Consider the following 12,821-nt stretch of genomic DNA (forward strand, 5'->3'; position numbering starts at 1 on the left):
GCTCAAACCACTGCCAGGGGCCAACTTGGCCCCTGCCAAGAGCCAGAAAACCGCCCTGCTTCATCACTCCTGGTGTCCCAGGAGAGTGTCAGACCCACTCCCAGCCCTGCTCGCCTGGGGCTGGGGCAAATTTCCTCTAAAAAACAGTCCCCAAACCTCCATGGCAGCCCATAAGCAAAGCCCAGGCTCTGATTTCAACCTGCTCCGAGGCGGTTGTTCTGGGGGGTTATGCCATCGCTAACACCAGCACAAGGCTCTCCTTGGTGCACGAGGGTACGTGGYGAGATGGGCAAAAGGGAATTCTGAGCCTTGCTGTCACCTCATGCTGGCTGGAGACCTGGAGTAACAGGGCTTATGCAGCAGGACAGTCACTTAGCTCTGTCTTTGCTGGACCCTCCACCAAGCAGATGTCAAGTCCAAACTGCACAAGCCAGTTTTAAGCAGCCTCTTTCCATTTGTATCTAAGGCAGGATCTCTACCTGCAAAGATATGGGCATCCCTCAACCATGTGCCTCAACTTCAGGGGCTGGCAAACAGCCCCCAGCTCTTGCACCGCACCAGCCCTGGGGACATCTCCAAAAATAATGGCATCTGCAGGGGCCCAGGCCAACTCCTAAACACCCACAGGTCTGGAGAGGGCCCATACTGTGCCAAAAACTCCCAAAACAGACCACTGACTCCTATTTCTCCATCCTCACTTTGACTGATTCGCTGAGAGTCCTTATTTTAGACCCTTTATGATACTCAAGCCTCGTTTCCCTTTCCTAGCGCCTTCTCTAGGGTCAGCGCAGGGCAAAACTACTCCCAACTTCTGAAAACACAATTTAAGCTGAGCGCTGGCATGCAAACACAGCAGAGCAGGAGGGTGCTCCTGTGCACCACCGGTCAGCTTGGCAGCCTCGCACAGTCCTTTCCATGATTAAATATTTAACCCAGGGAAGTGTTTGTGGACAATGCTAAACGTTGCAAGAATAACTTGACCCCCTTAGCAGTAAATCTCACTCTTTGTTCAGGCTCAGGCGGCTTGGTCCTGGCACCAGTATCTCCGTGCAAAGGCAGTGTGGTGGGACATTTGGTTGAATCTGCTTTAAACAAGGACTGTCACCTCCTGGGGCAGCTCTGCTTGTCTGTGCAACACTGCCTCACCACGTGGGTGCACAGCAAGGGGAAAGGGGTGTATTAAATGAATCTGGGGCTAGGATAGCTTCAGGCAGTTCAGTAAGCCCACCTCTGCCTGCATCTCAGAGGTGAGTGCCAGCAGAAGAGACAAGGGAAAGCTGCAGCTCCCAGAGGTATGAAAGGATGAAGCTGCTTGTCCTTAATTACCTCTGCTAACTGCTTTGGGAGCCATTCAACACCCTTGTCAAGCACAGGCAGTAGACCTGGAGGCAATGCTGTAGTTCCCAGGCACTACACATCAGTGCATGGGGGTTTACACTTGGCAGAAGCATTCCTCTCCCCATGCCTTGGTCTTCCTATCTGTAAAAAGCCCCTTGGAGTTCAATCATTTCATAAAAAGCAGGCAGGAAAAAATCCCCAACTTCTCTATTTATCACTTGACTTTAAAGCAAGATAATTTAGTGCTGATAACCAGCATACCTGTAATAACCTCTTTCCCCTGAAATGCCTTATCTACAGTCTCTGCCAGTATTTGCACTGCAGGTGATCTGTCAACAAAAACTGAGGGGGGGGCTGCAAGGAAGGAAGTGTAGGAGCCTCCAGAGCTGACAGAAGGGGAATAGGGAGAAACATCTGCCCCAAGAAACTCCTAATTCAATTTTCTGCCTAGCCACAACCCTGCACCTTGGACCAGCTCCACAAAGTCTGCTGGACACAATAGCCTCTGCGTCAAATGTGCATGAAACCAGAGTACCCATGCAGGCAACGGGCCCTGGAACAGGGGCTTGCCTGGCTCCCAGGCAGCACAGCCTGTGTCCTCATGCAGTCCAGCTGCTGGGGGAAGAGGAGGGTTATTAACACAGCTGCCCACTATAAGGGGAAAGGGACTCTGTGTGCTGCAAAACCCTCACCTCTTCCCTTTCTGACAAACTCTGGAGCCAACCCAGCAGCATAGATTCTGCATTGACTCAGAGCAGGTCAGCTCTCAGCACCCCAACCCAGCTGAGAGAGAAGACCCTACCAAAATTGCCCCTAGGAACAATGCATGGCAGAAGGCAATAAGGAATAAGATGACAGCCATAGCACTCCAGGACCAGGGGGCAGATCACTGAGCACAGCAATCACACTGACCTGCCACAGCTAGGAGGGAACAGACGACACCAGAGACCACCTGGGAACTGTCATCTTTTTTAATTAAAAAAGTCTGATAGAAGTAGAAACTGTTTACAGTCTGCATCGCTGAAGAGGAGTGCAAGGGCCTTAGAGATGCTGGAGGGCAGCTCCTGTGCTGGGGAGAGGAAAGGCTCCCCTCTGCTGCAGGCTCCACTCCCCTAAGGCTGGTGCAAGAGCCCTTGCTGTTTGCACCGAGCCTCCCCCCCCTCAAAGAAACACCACAACATCCAACCAAGGCGGGCAGCCACAGGTGACCTCCTGCTCTGCTGTGAGGGCCTGGTTTTCTCCTCTGTCCACATCTGTGAAAATTCAAAATGAACAACCCAGGAACGCCCTGCAAGAACCCAGCGCTCCCCTTGGCCTCCTTCATCTTCTCAGACACTGCTCACCGCACTTGCGGGTTAGGAAGTGGAAATGGCAGCAGCAGCATTAAGATGACAGTCCTCACGCCAGGCCTGTCACACTGATCCCACTGCACAAGCCAGGATGGGCAGCAGCACTGACATATGCTATCTGAAGGCCTGTGCAGAGGAGATGTGAGGGAACACAGGAGCCCTGGCACAGCAGGAGGTATATTTACAGATGGGGAATATGTTTTAATTTAGCTTTTTTGCCCCAAGAGCAAAGCTGAGGGATTTTCACCCAAACACAAGATGGTCTCTGCAGGGTATGGCCTGGCTACAAGCAGACCCAAGGCCAGTCCAGCCAGCCAGCCTCTGCAGGCTGAGGACAGGGCTGGCCCCCTCGAGGGGAGCCCTGGAAGTGCCATCACGCCCGTCGTGCCTTCTTGTTTTTCTTTTTCTCCTCTTTGATGGCCGTATCATGGGCTTTTCTCTTCTCAGCGAGTTTGTTTGCCTGAGGAGAAATCCCCCCACAAGACACACTGTCAGATTAGTCTGCAGATGCTGAGGGTTGCTTTATTCTCAGAACCACCACCCGTTCAACCTGTACGTGGGAGAGATCAGCTCATCTCCTCCTGCACACGCTGCAGGAACCCAGGGCAGCCCTGGGGCACTGAGCAGCCTGGGCACAGGAAGCAGCATGTAGCCTCCCCTGACTAGGTTGGGAGCTCTAGGAGAGGAGGAGGAGCTCTGTTCTGCTAGGGGCAAGGATAGTCCATGGCCAGGGTCATGTTCGGGAAGAGGCCTGAAGAGCCTCAACCTTCCACACCTTTGTTCAGCATCGACAGCAAGGCGGGTCAAGTACAGAGAGGGAAAGAGCGATGAGCAGAGCTGGAAACCCCCTGGCATCTGCAACATTTACAGGCCTGGTGAAAATGGGGCCAGCCTGTGACTAAACAGACTCACTCCAGGTGACTTCAAGCTCTGTCCAGAGCCTCACAGGAGGGCGAGGAGCTGGGTGTGTAGCCATGGGTGACACTCCCTCCCACAACTGGAGTAGGGAAAGGAGCAATATCTCAGCAGCAGAGGCCGTTCCCTCCCCCACAAGGTAGGGATAGACCAGGGTTTAGCGATCCAGACAGATGGGATCCAGGCCCACCCCTTTGAGCATCTGCACCTGACTTGGGATGAGCTAGCACAGGCAGGGGAGTGGGATCCAGGCAAGGGTCCTGTGGCCCAGAACCGTGCCCGGAGCATCACTGCCGTGGGAAGGCAGCACTCATACCTCTCGGACTTTGCGTTTCTTGCCAAACATTATCTTCTTGTAGAGGTATTTCTCCCTCTTCTTCATCATCATGATGGCCAGACGCTTCTCCTCGCTTTGCTGCTCCTGCTCCAGGCGCTGCTTGTCCTCCAGCCGCACCTTGCCAGCTGTCACCTTCACAGGGAGTGCCTGCGGGGAGCCAGAGGACTCAGGACCCTGGATGCTGGGAGCCCACCCTTCCCCAGGGACAGACATACGCGTGGCCATTCACTCGGGGCCAGCACCAAGGAACCAGCCCCATCACACTCTTCCCTATGGAAGGGACACAGCACCCTCTGGACAAGGCAACAGGAGGCCAGCTGCTTGATGCAGGCCCTGAGCATGAGCAGGAGCTGCTGCTCATGAAATCAGGCTCAGGACACAGAAGCCTGATAGCTGCTGCAGAAACAGCATAGCCATGATGGTCCCATGTCCAGCACATCAGTATGGGACAGGGGAGTACAAGCAACCACAACAGGACCAAGGGCCATCCTAGCCACACCATGCACAGGACTCTGTGCTGCCTTAGAGGCCATTCAGTCTACCAGAGGGGGTTTTGCATTTCACTTTGCTCATGTTTAAAGAGCAGAGAGCACAGAGTTCTGCAGCTCAGTGGAGGGTCTCCTGAGCCCAGACGTCTCTCTTCCTTGGAGAAGAGAGCCATTTCTTTCTGAAAGCAAGGGTGGAAGCCCTCAGAAGCTGAAAAGACTGGAGGTGTGTCCCCCATGCAAGGACTGCAAGGACACCCTCCTCTGGACAGTGACAGGGTCCTTATAGGCCTGCCCTGTAGGCACAGCCTCAAGCTGATGCTCAGACAGCTTGGTTTGAGGTTAGGGGCACAGCACGGACAGCCCAGGCCTCAGCCCCTGCGCTCTGATGGAGCCCTTCTGACAGCTAAGAGGCTCTACAGTCAAGTCCCAGCCCCTCTCAGCTTTGTCCAGGCAAGCAGCACTGGGGTGCAGGAGCCCCATGGCACAGAATGGGGACTCAGCCAGGAAGCCAGGCAGTGAGCAGAGCCCAGCAGGGACAGCACTCACAAAAGTGGTCTCCTCCTGGGGCTCCCATCTCACTGCCAGGCACAGTACCTTGCTCTGAGTCTTCTGCTCTTCCATCTTCTTCAATTTTGTCTCTTCTTCCTTTTCAGAGTCATCTTCCTCCTCCTCCTCCTCATCATCATTGTCATCCTCCTCCTCTTCTTCCTCCTCCTCCTCGCTCTCTTCACCTATGAAGAGGGACAGCAATAGTTAGAGCAGTGCCTGGCACAGAAGCACGTACAGTTCTGCCTAGGCAGCAATTGACTGGCTTCTCTCCTGTTCAGACCTTAGGGATTGGTGCCTTCCATTACCTGCATTCTCACCCCTCTGCATGGCCAGTAGTTTCAGCTTCTCAGGAGGGATGTAGTCTCCTTCCTGCTCTGTGACGAAGGGCGAGAGGTGCGGGGGCAGCAGCACACCAGGGAAATAATCAGCTACGGGGAGGCACAGCTTGGCATTGACAGAATCGAAAACCCACTGAGGCTGCAGGTAATACCTGTAGGGCAGAGGGAAGGAGAACACAGGGCCAGGGGTCAGACTGTCTCCTCCTGCCCCATGCTAAGACTCCTGGGCTCCAGAGAAGACTCCAGCAGAGCAGGATGCCCCCATAACATGACCCGAAGCAGATAGAAAGCATGGGACAGCTCCAGGACAGCCAGGTATGCTCACTAGCCCAAGCCCCCTTTTGGGTGATAGACTACCAGCCCTCACTCACCTGCCAACAACTTGCTGCTCCAGCCGGGGCCGGTCAACAATCTGGTGGGTGATGGATGGGTCGCTCACATCATAGGTGGCACCAATGCACAGGGACTTGTCCCAAGACACTTGGCCCCCAAAGCACCTGCCAGTAAAACACATCGAAGGGTTAGTCGGACTGAAGTGGCCCTCAAGTTTACCTCGCTTGTAGGATGTCAGGCAGACTGGCCCCAATCCCCCATCACAAAAGATGGAAAAAGCCAGCAAGGGGTAGCAGGGCTGCCAAGGAACAACCCACCCTGTACATACCGGATGACAAAGGCCAGCGGCTCTCGAGGCACCTCTCTGTTGAGGAAAAAGCGCAGCCCTTCAAACAGCTTTTTCTGCTTCTCCAGGACCTCCTGCTCCTTCTTCCTTGCATCCATCTGCTCAGCAGTCTCCTGCTCAGAACAAACTCAGGGCCTCTTCTACTGGGACCTTCTCTTCCCCACACACAGCCCCTGCCAAGCCCCTCTCTGCCAGGAAGGCTCTTGGATGCTCTTCCCCACCTCCTGACCACACAGGTCCCTCCCAGCACTGCACCAGGCAGTGCCAGCCCTTGCTCAAGCATGAGTCCCCCTGCCCAGCCACAGGATATACCCTGAACAGGGTGACAAGGCTCAGGGCTGAGCCACCCGCCAGGCTCTTACCCCCTCCACAGGGAACTCATCCATCTCTACATCGTCCTCTGGGGTCGGTGCCACCACGCGGGCCAAGCTGGCGCTGAGAGCTGACAGCTTCTGCAGAGGGAGAAGACCAAGAAGGTGTCATTCCCAGCTGTTTTTGGGGGGAGGGGATATAGGACAGCCTCACAGAGGAAGGGAGAGGCGACTCCTCACAGCAAAGGATCAAAGGACACCGCCCCCTCCCCGTGCAGAAGTTCAGCCTCCTCCATGCGCTGGCTCATCCTGCAATCCCCAATGCCAAGGCTCCAAAGGATCGTCTGTCACGCAGGGTGGAAGCCAATGGCCCTTGAAGATGAACACAAATCTGTCCTTGGCCAGTGTACGAGGGCAAGGAGCTGGGGACCAGCCCTCTCCACTCTGCAGGGACCAGGCTCTGCTCTGCAGTTCCCACACGTTCAATGTCCCAGGCCAGGAAAGGGTCTGTGGTCAGAATGCAATGGCCAATGGTTCTTGTGTGCAGGCTTCTAACTCAAGCCCTGGATGACAGCGGCACCCCCTCACCTCCAGGTAGCTTTCCGAATCCATGGCGTACGCCTCACCCTCCGTGGGTTTCAGCTCAACCTCAGATTGGCCTTCGATCTGGAGAGACAGAGGTAGGTGGGGACACAGTCCTCAAACCCAGAGTCCCCAAACAGCCTCCTCTCTGCCACTCTGTGCCCAGGACCAGCATAACCCTCCAATGAGTGCTTGCTTCCCACCAACTGCAGCAGGCCCTGACGGGCACCACTCTCCACCAGCTCAGAGCAGGTGCTCCCTTGGGCCAGGGTGGCACATCTGCAGGGTGGCCTGTTGACTCACCTTGGGGGGGTAGAGCAGGTTGAGGGAGTGGTAGAGGCGAAAGTTGACGAAGCCCAACAAGGTGGTGTAAAACTCGGTGAAGGTGGCCATCACGCGGTAATCCACATCTGTGGGGTGCTGCGGGCGCACAGAAGGGGTAAGGACACAAGGCTGAAAGACTGGACCCCCTCTGCAGGGACAAGGGCCCATTCTCCTGCCACCAGCTCAGAGCATGGGTGCTGGGAGGTTGCCCAGTCACAAGTCTCTCATATCTCTGCTGCTCACTCACTCCCTGATCTGGGCTTGAGAGAAGCAACATGTTGTTCTCTGTATCTCTGTTTCCTCATCTGCAAGGGAGGATACCGCCCTCTCCACAATGAGGTCTGTGGATGTCTGGGCACAACCTTGGGCAGGGAGAGATCTCTGCGCAGCCCATGGGGCCGTGCTGCCAGTGCTCCCCTGCCCCAGAAGGCCTGAATCACTCCCTCAGCCCACACCAGTGCAAGTCCTGCAAGCCCACAACTTCCCCAGCTACTCAAATAGATGGAGCGGCACATCCCACAATGGCTGGGGACCCTGACAGAAGGTGGGCCCGCAACTCACTCCCTGGCAGTAGTCGAGGTGTCCCCAAACAGCTCTGCGGTACCCAGGGAAGCCAGGGAACAAGCCAGAGCTTTCCACATGGCCTATGTGTGACTTAGGCAAAGGACTCTGGTCCCCCAGGTCAGATTTGCAGGCCACTGGCAAAGCAGAACAAGAACGAGGCAAGGACTAATGAAGCTGAAACCCAGCAGGGACCCAGTCAGTTCCTCAACAATCAAAACTCAAGGGAGCAAGAAGTAACACTGGCTAGGAAAAACATGGGTTCACCCAGGCAATACTGCCAGGGCAAGATGGGGAGGTGACCCCCAGCACAGGCTGTACAGAAAGCCACAAAGCCCAGACCGGACAGAGGACCTTTCTGGCAGGACATAACAGAACCACTCCGGCAAGAAGGGTGTGGAGTCTGGCTTGCTTCTTCCCTCAGTGCCACCAGTCTCATTCCTGCAGGTTAATCTTTAATTGTTGAGCTAGCCAATTTTTAATAATTGGCAGCAAGAGGAAACAAGGAACTGGGGAGGCTAGTACAGCCAGGTTTAGGGGACAAGGACACAACCATCCTGGGGTGGAAGACAGTTGTGGCCCTTCACAACCCCCAAGCTGAGCGTCATAGTCTCCACCCTCAGGCTGGGCACAGCCTAATTTGCCTCTTCACTGCAAGAGCAGCAAGACACTCCCCCAAACTCTTCCCCATCCCCAGGCAAGGTGACAACAAGGCAAGGGCCATGTGGTACACAGTTACTCACATCGTGGGCGAAGGTGTAGGGGGTGATCCAGGTGATCGGCTGTCCCAGCACCTCAGCCTGGTAGTAGATGCCCTTGATGGAGAGGAAGACCTGGCAGGGAGCAGAGCGAGGGCTCAGATGGAGGGAGGCCCTGCAGCAGTGCTTGGCCCTGCTCCCAACAAGGCCCGTTCTCATTAATCCTTCCATAGCCAGCAGGTTTGTTTGGGGGACATCCAAGACAGTCAGCCAAACCCCTCCCCCGTCTGAAGCTGCCAGCATAACTGGCCCTGTGCCCTCCTGCGGTAAAAGTCCACTGCTCCATCTCCACAGCCCCCCAGTTCAGGGAGGTCTTGGCCATGGCCCACCCCAGAGCTCCCACCTTGCGCAGGGAGCGGGAGGCAATGACGTAGTTGAGGAACTCCACAGAGAGGCGCCGGCACAGCTGGATGATCTGGACATGGCACTTGCCCGTCCGTGGGAAGGTGGAGAAGAGGAAGCACATGGAGAGGGCATCATCCAGGTCTCGCAGAGCATCAATGAAGGTTGGATACCTGTGCCAGGGCAGGAGGAGAACGGGGAAATCAAACTCAGCCACAGAGCCACCAGAAACCAGCACCTGCCAAAAGCTGCAGGGGCCGATGGACACCTCTTATGAGGAAGGAAAGGGACCTCAGAGCCACCCTGTAGCATCTGCCTCCCACATGATCCTCCAAGCCAGGGGAATCCCCAGGGATGGGGTGTCCCTTCTGGGTACCAGGAAGCTCACAGCCACCTTCAAGAAGCTACCTAAGGTTGTTAAGGACCCTCCGCACTTAAGCCAAAGCAGCCAGGAACCTCCCTGGCAAGGGGACGGCAACAGCAATTTGTGCAGCTGCACATACACTTCCCTTCCTGGGGAAGACAGCCTTAATCAGGTGCTGGGGGACGGGGCTGGATGGGCAGGAACACAGCTCCTCCTGGGAGCCCACGATTCTTGCACTCCCAGCAGGCAGCCCAGCATCTCTCTGCAGCTAGGAACAGGCTAGGTGAAAGCAGGTTTTTAAGACATACATAGGGCCTAAAAGATGTCAGCAGTAGCTGTGTTTAGTAAACCCCGCCTGGGCCCACTGCCACCTTTCAGGGCTTGAGGACAAGCACGCATGTGGCCCATGGTGCTGCGAACTGGTTCATTGTGTTCCTCAGCCAGACAAGAGACCCAGACAGAAGCTGCGCAGTTAAATGCTGCGGTCAGCGGGAGAAGCACGGCCTCACTGCTCAAGCAGCAGTCTGGCAGCCAGGCGCAGGGTGCCTGGACCGTTTAACTTTCAGAGTACAACTTTTTTTGGGGCAATGTCTGTCTCTCAGTGCTATTTATCTCCTCCCTCTCTGCCTCAGCACAGCCAGGCCCCAGGCACCACTGGGATGACTAACAGGCCTGCCAAAGCAGGTCCCCTCTCCTGTGGGTCCTCTCCTCCTCTCCCATTGCCACAATTCACTCTCCGCCAGCCCTCTCTCCAAGGGTGACCTGAGAAAACACTACTCAGGGAGAGGAGGAAAGCTCTCAGCGTCTCGTTAGAGATCCTGGAGTCTTTAACAACAGCCAGGAACTCCCTGCTCACTAATGTTTTGCTACAGCCAGCACGCAGCTTGCTGTATCCTTCTCCATTAACTCAGAAACACCAGTCTACCAGTCAAACAATTCCCAGAACTGCCATGGGAGCTGGAGTCCTAAAGGGGGATGGACACAGCAAGGGCTCCACAGGCTCCAGTTCAGTTTACTGTTGATAATAATCCTCTTTTGTGAGAATCCTTCTCCTGCATCTCCTCCACAGTGATGTCCAGGCTGCAGTGTGACCAGCGGGTGGTGGCTCACCTCTCTTTCACAATGTGATCAAGTTTGTAACTGGGCTTGTTATCCTTCAGCCGCTCCACAGTGCTCCACTCGCTTTTCCCATATGCTTTCCGGAGTTTCCGGACAAACACCTGCAGGGCAGAGAAGGGGAGACTTAGGGCTCTCTTCCAGGGAGAGGACGGAGGGAGGTGAAGCCCGCCTTGCATGGTACAGAAATGCAGCCCTTGGACATAAGTGCCTCTCTGATGGGCTGCGTGGGCTGTTGATGGGTGCAAGGGCGGCTTTCAGATGTAAGGCGCTGCCATGCAGCTTCTTTGAGAAGAGCTGGAAGCAACTTAACTAGCTACTTATCACAGCTAAGCCCCCGAACTTCCCTGCTCCACTGCCACACATGGTTAGCCAGCTCAGCTCTGCTGGGCCTTGCAGAAATAAGCCAAGCCAGCTCACCTTGCAGGGCTGCAAACACTCACCAAAGCTGGAAACAAGGGACAACTGCCTCAAAGTGAGAAGATCTCATCACCCCATCCCAGACACAACCACCAGAGGCCCCCCAAACACGATCCTTGAAGCTCTCGCGCACCATAAATACCTTATACTCTCGGAACTTGTTGACGATGGGCTCATGAAGGAGAAATTTGATATCTTTGAGGAGATAGAAGGTCCTGGCTGCAGTGGAGCCTTTGTTCACCTTCTTCTTATGCTTGGGCTCATGGGGGTAAATCCCCTTCAGGATACAGAGGCGCCTGTTAATGGAGACGTAGATGAGATACGCTGGATTTCAACATCCACTCAAAGCAAGTGAAATGAGAGACAGAAGAACTTTTCATTTCTATCTTATCCCATGTCACCTGCTAGAAGAGTTTAAAGTGATGCGGATGCAAAGTTGGCTGTCCAGGAAATAAAACGCCCCAGACCCTTTTTACAGCACTAAGATGAGCTGCACTGTCACTTCTCCTCCCTCGCGGGGAAAGAAAAAAAAGCTGAACTCCGCAGTCTGAAACACCAGGACATACAGGACACGTTACTATGCTCCATTTCCCTCCTGCATCCCCACGGTCTCAGCATGACACTGCTGCACTGGTTTTGGACACATCACCCTGGGAATCTCCCAGCACGTACTGCGTGGCTCCCCCACCGGCACCTTGCAACAGAGTGCGCATGTGTGTGTGCGGGGCAGGCGGTGACCCAAGAAATCTCTGATGCTGCTTCTGAGAGCAGACAAGATCATTCCACATTGCTGAGCACAGCTGGGGCAGGATTGAGTACCCCGCCAAGGCAATCACATGCCTTAGTCTCTTGGGCAAAGCAATGGTTTCCTCTAACCTTGCTGTGCTGCTCAAAGCACATCCCCAGAGACACAAACATCTCCATTTGTCCGTTTTAGGCAGCTATAGAAGAACGCAGCTGAGATTCACAGGCCACGGTCTGTCTCCACAGACATTAGCCATGCAGTGAAGGATTCTGCTTACTTTCTTATCCACTTCCCAACAACCACAAGCACATGGGACTGTCAACTCCTTGGTGCACCACTGAGCTTTGCAACAGCCTAAATATAAACATTACCTTCCTGAACCCTTTCTATGGTATTTCCTGGGAGAGATACACGGGACATCTCTGAGTTACTCCTGAGTGACAAATACGCATTTAATATAAGTTTCCAAATCATACCTGGGATCCCAGGTATGCACAAGTTAAAACCACGGGAAGTTAAAACCACAGCTATCAGGTACTTTATCGCTGAACCAAAGTGGTGCCGTGTGTGCAGGGACAGGCCAGTACCAGGAGCTGGCCCGGAAAGCCCCCGGCGTACCTGAAGTCCGGCAGGCTCAGCTGCAGCTTCTTCCGGGCCTTGTTGCGGGTGATGTAGTTGGTGGCAGATCCCCGCTGGTACTGAGGAGAGAGTAAGGGTGAACGTCAGCAGCTCCCTGGGCACAGCCCAGTCCCCCACCACGACCGGGGAGCAACCCAGGGAGGGACCACGCAGAGCTCTGCACTCCCAGGGCCTGAGACCGGGCTCCGCCACGCAGAGCCAGCCTGGGGGCCCGGCTGAGCCCGGTCCGCACCGCGAAAGCTGTGGGGCAGCGCGGGGCGGCACCAGGGTGGGTACCCGAAGGCTCTCAGGGTGAGGGGACCGAGGCGGGGGCAGCCCCGGAGCCCCCGGGGCTCCCAGCTCCCGGGAGGGAGCTAGGAACGGGCACTGACGGGGGGGAAGAGGGGAGGGAAGGGACCACCCGGCACCGACACGGGGCCACCAGGCTCCGACGCGGGGAACGGGGCCACCGGGCAGCGGCCTTAGGTGGACGGGAGCAGCGAGCACGGGCGCGGGGGGAACGAGGGAAACGGGGCCAGCGAGCATGGGCACGGGGGAAACGGGGGCAGCAGCGCGGGGAGCGATCGCCGCGGCGCCTGCCCGGTCCCCGTGGCCGGTACCTTCTTCTTCTCCAGCCCCCCCATGTCGCCGCCGGCGGCTCCGCAGCCGCTGCCCCGCGTGGCTCTG

The 12,821-nt window shown here is 55.8% G+C and overlaps 1 protein-coding gene across 1 annotated transcript; it reads right to left on the reverse strand.

Moving 5' to 3' along the window:
* Nucleotides 1-2,294: 2,294 nt before the first annotated feature.
* Nucleotides 2,295-12,815, reverse strand: PES1 (pescadillo ribosomal biogenesis factor 1). Its single transcript, XM_026076592.1, has 15 exons — nucleotides 12,755-12,815; nucleotides 12,135-12,214; nucleotides 10,914-11,067; nucleotides 10,346-10,455; nucleotides 8,873-9,044; nucleotides 8,515-8,604; nucleotides 7,190-7,306; nucleotides 6,893-6,970; nucleotides 6,356-6,445; nucleotides 5,976-6,106; nucleotides 5,686-5,811; nucleotides 5,282-5,466; nucleotides 5,022-5,158; nucleotides 3,919-4,086; nucleotides 2,295-3,147 (listed from the first exon to the last, which is right to left on the reverse strand). Exons 1-15 carry the CDS (start codon nucleotides 12,776-12,778, stop codon nucleotides 3,061-3,063), a joined length of 1,749 nt encoding a protein of 582 aa, XP_025932377.1. The 5' UTR covers nucleotides 12,779-12,815; the 3' UTR covers nucleotides 2,295-3,060.
* Between the last annotated feature and the right edge of the window lie 6 nt (nucleotides 12,816-12,821).

Source organism: Apteryx rowi, unplaced genomic scaffold (assembly GCF_003343035.1).
Source record: "Apteryx rowi isolate R43461 unplaced genomic scaffold, aptRow1 scaffold_434, whole genome shotgun sequence".
Lineage (NCBI taxonomy): Eukaryota > Metazoa > Chordata > Aves > Apterygiformes > Apterygidae > Apteryx > Apteryx rowi.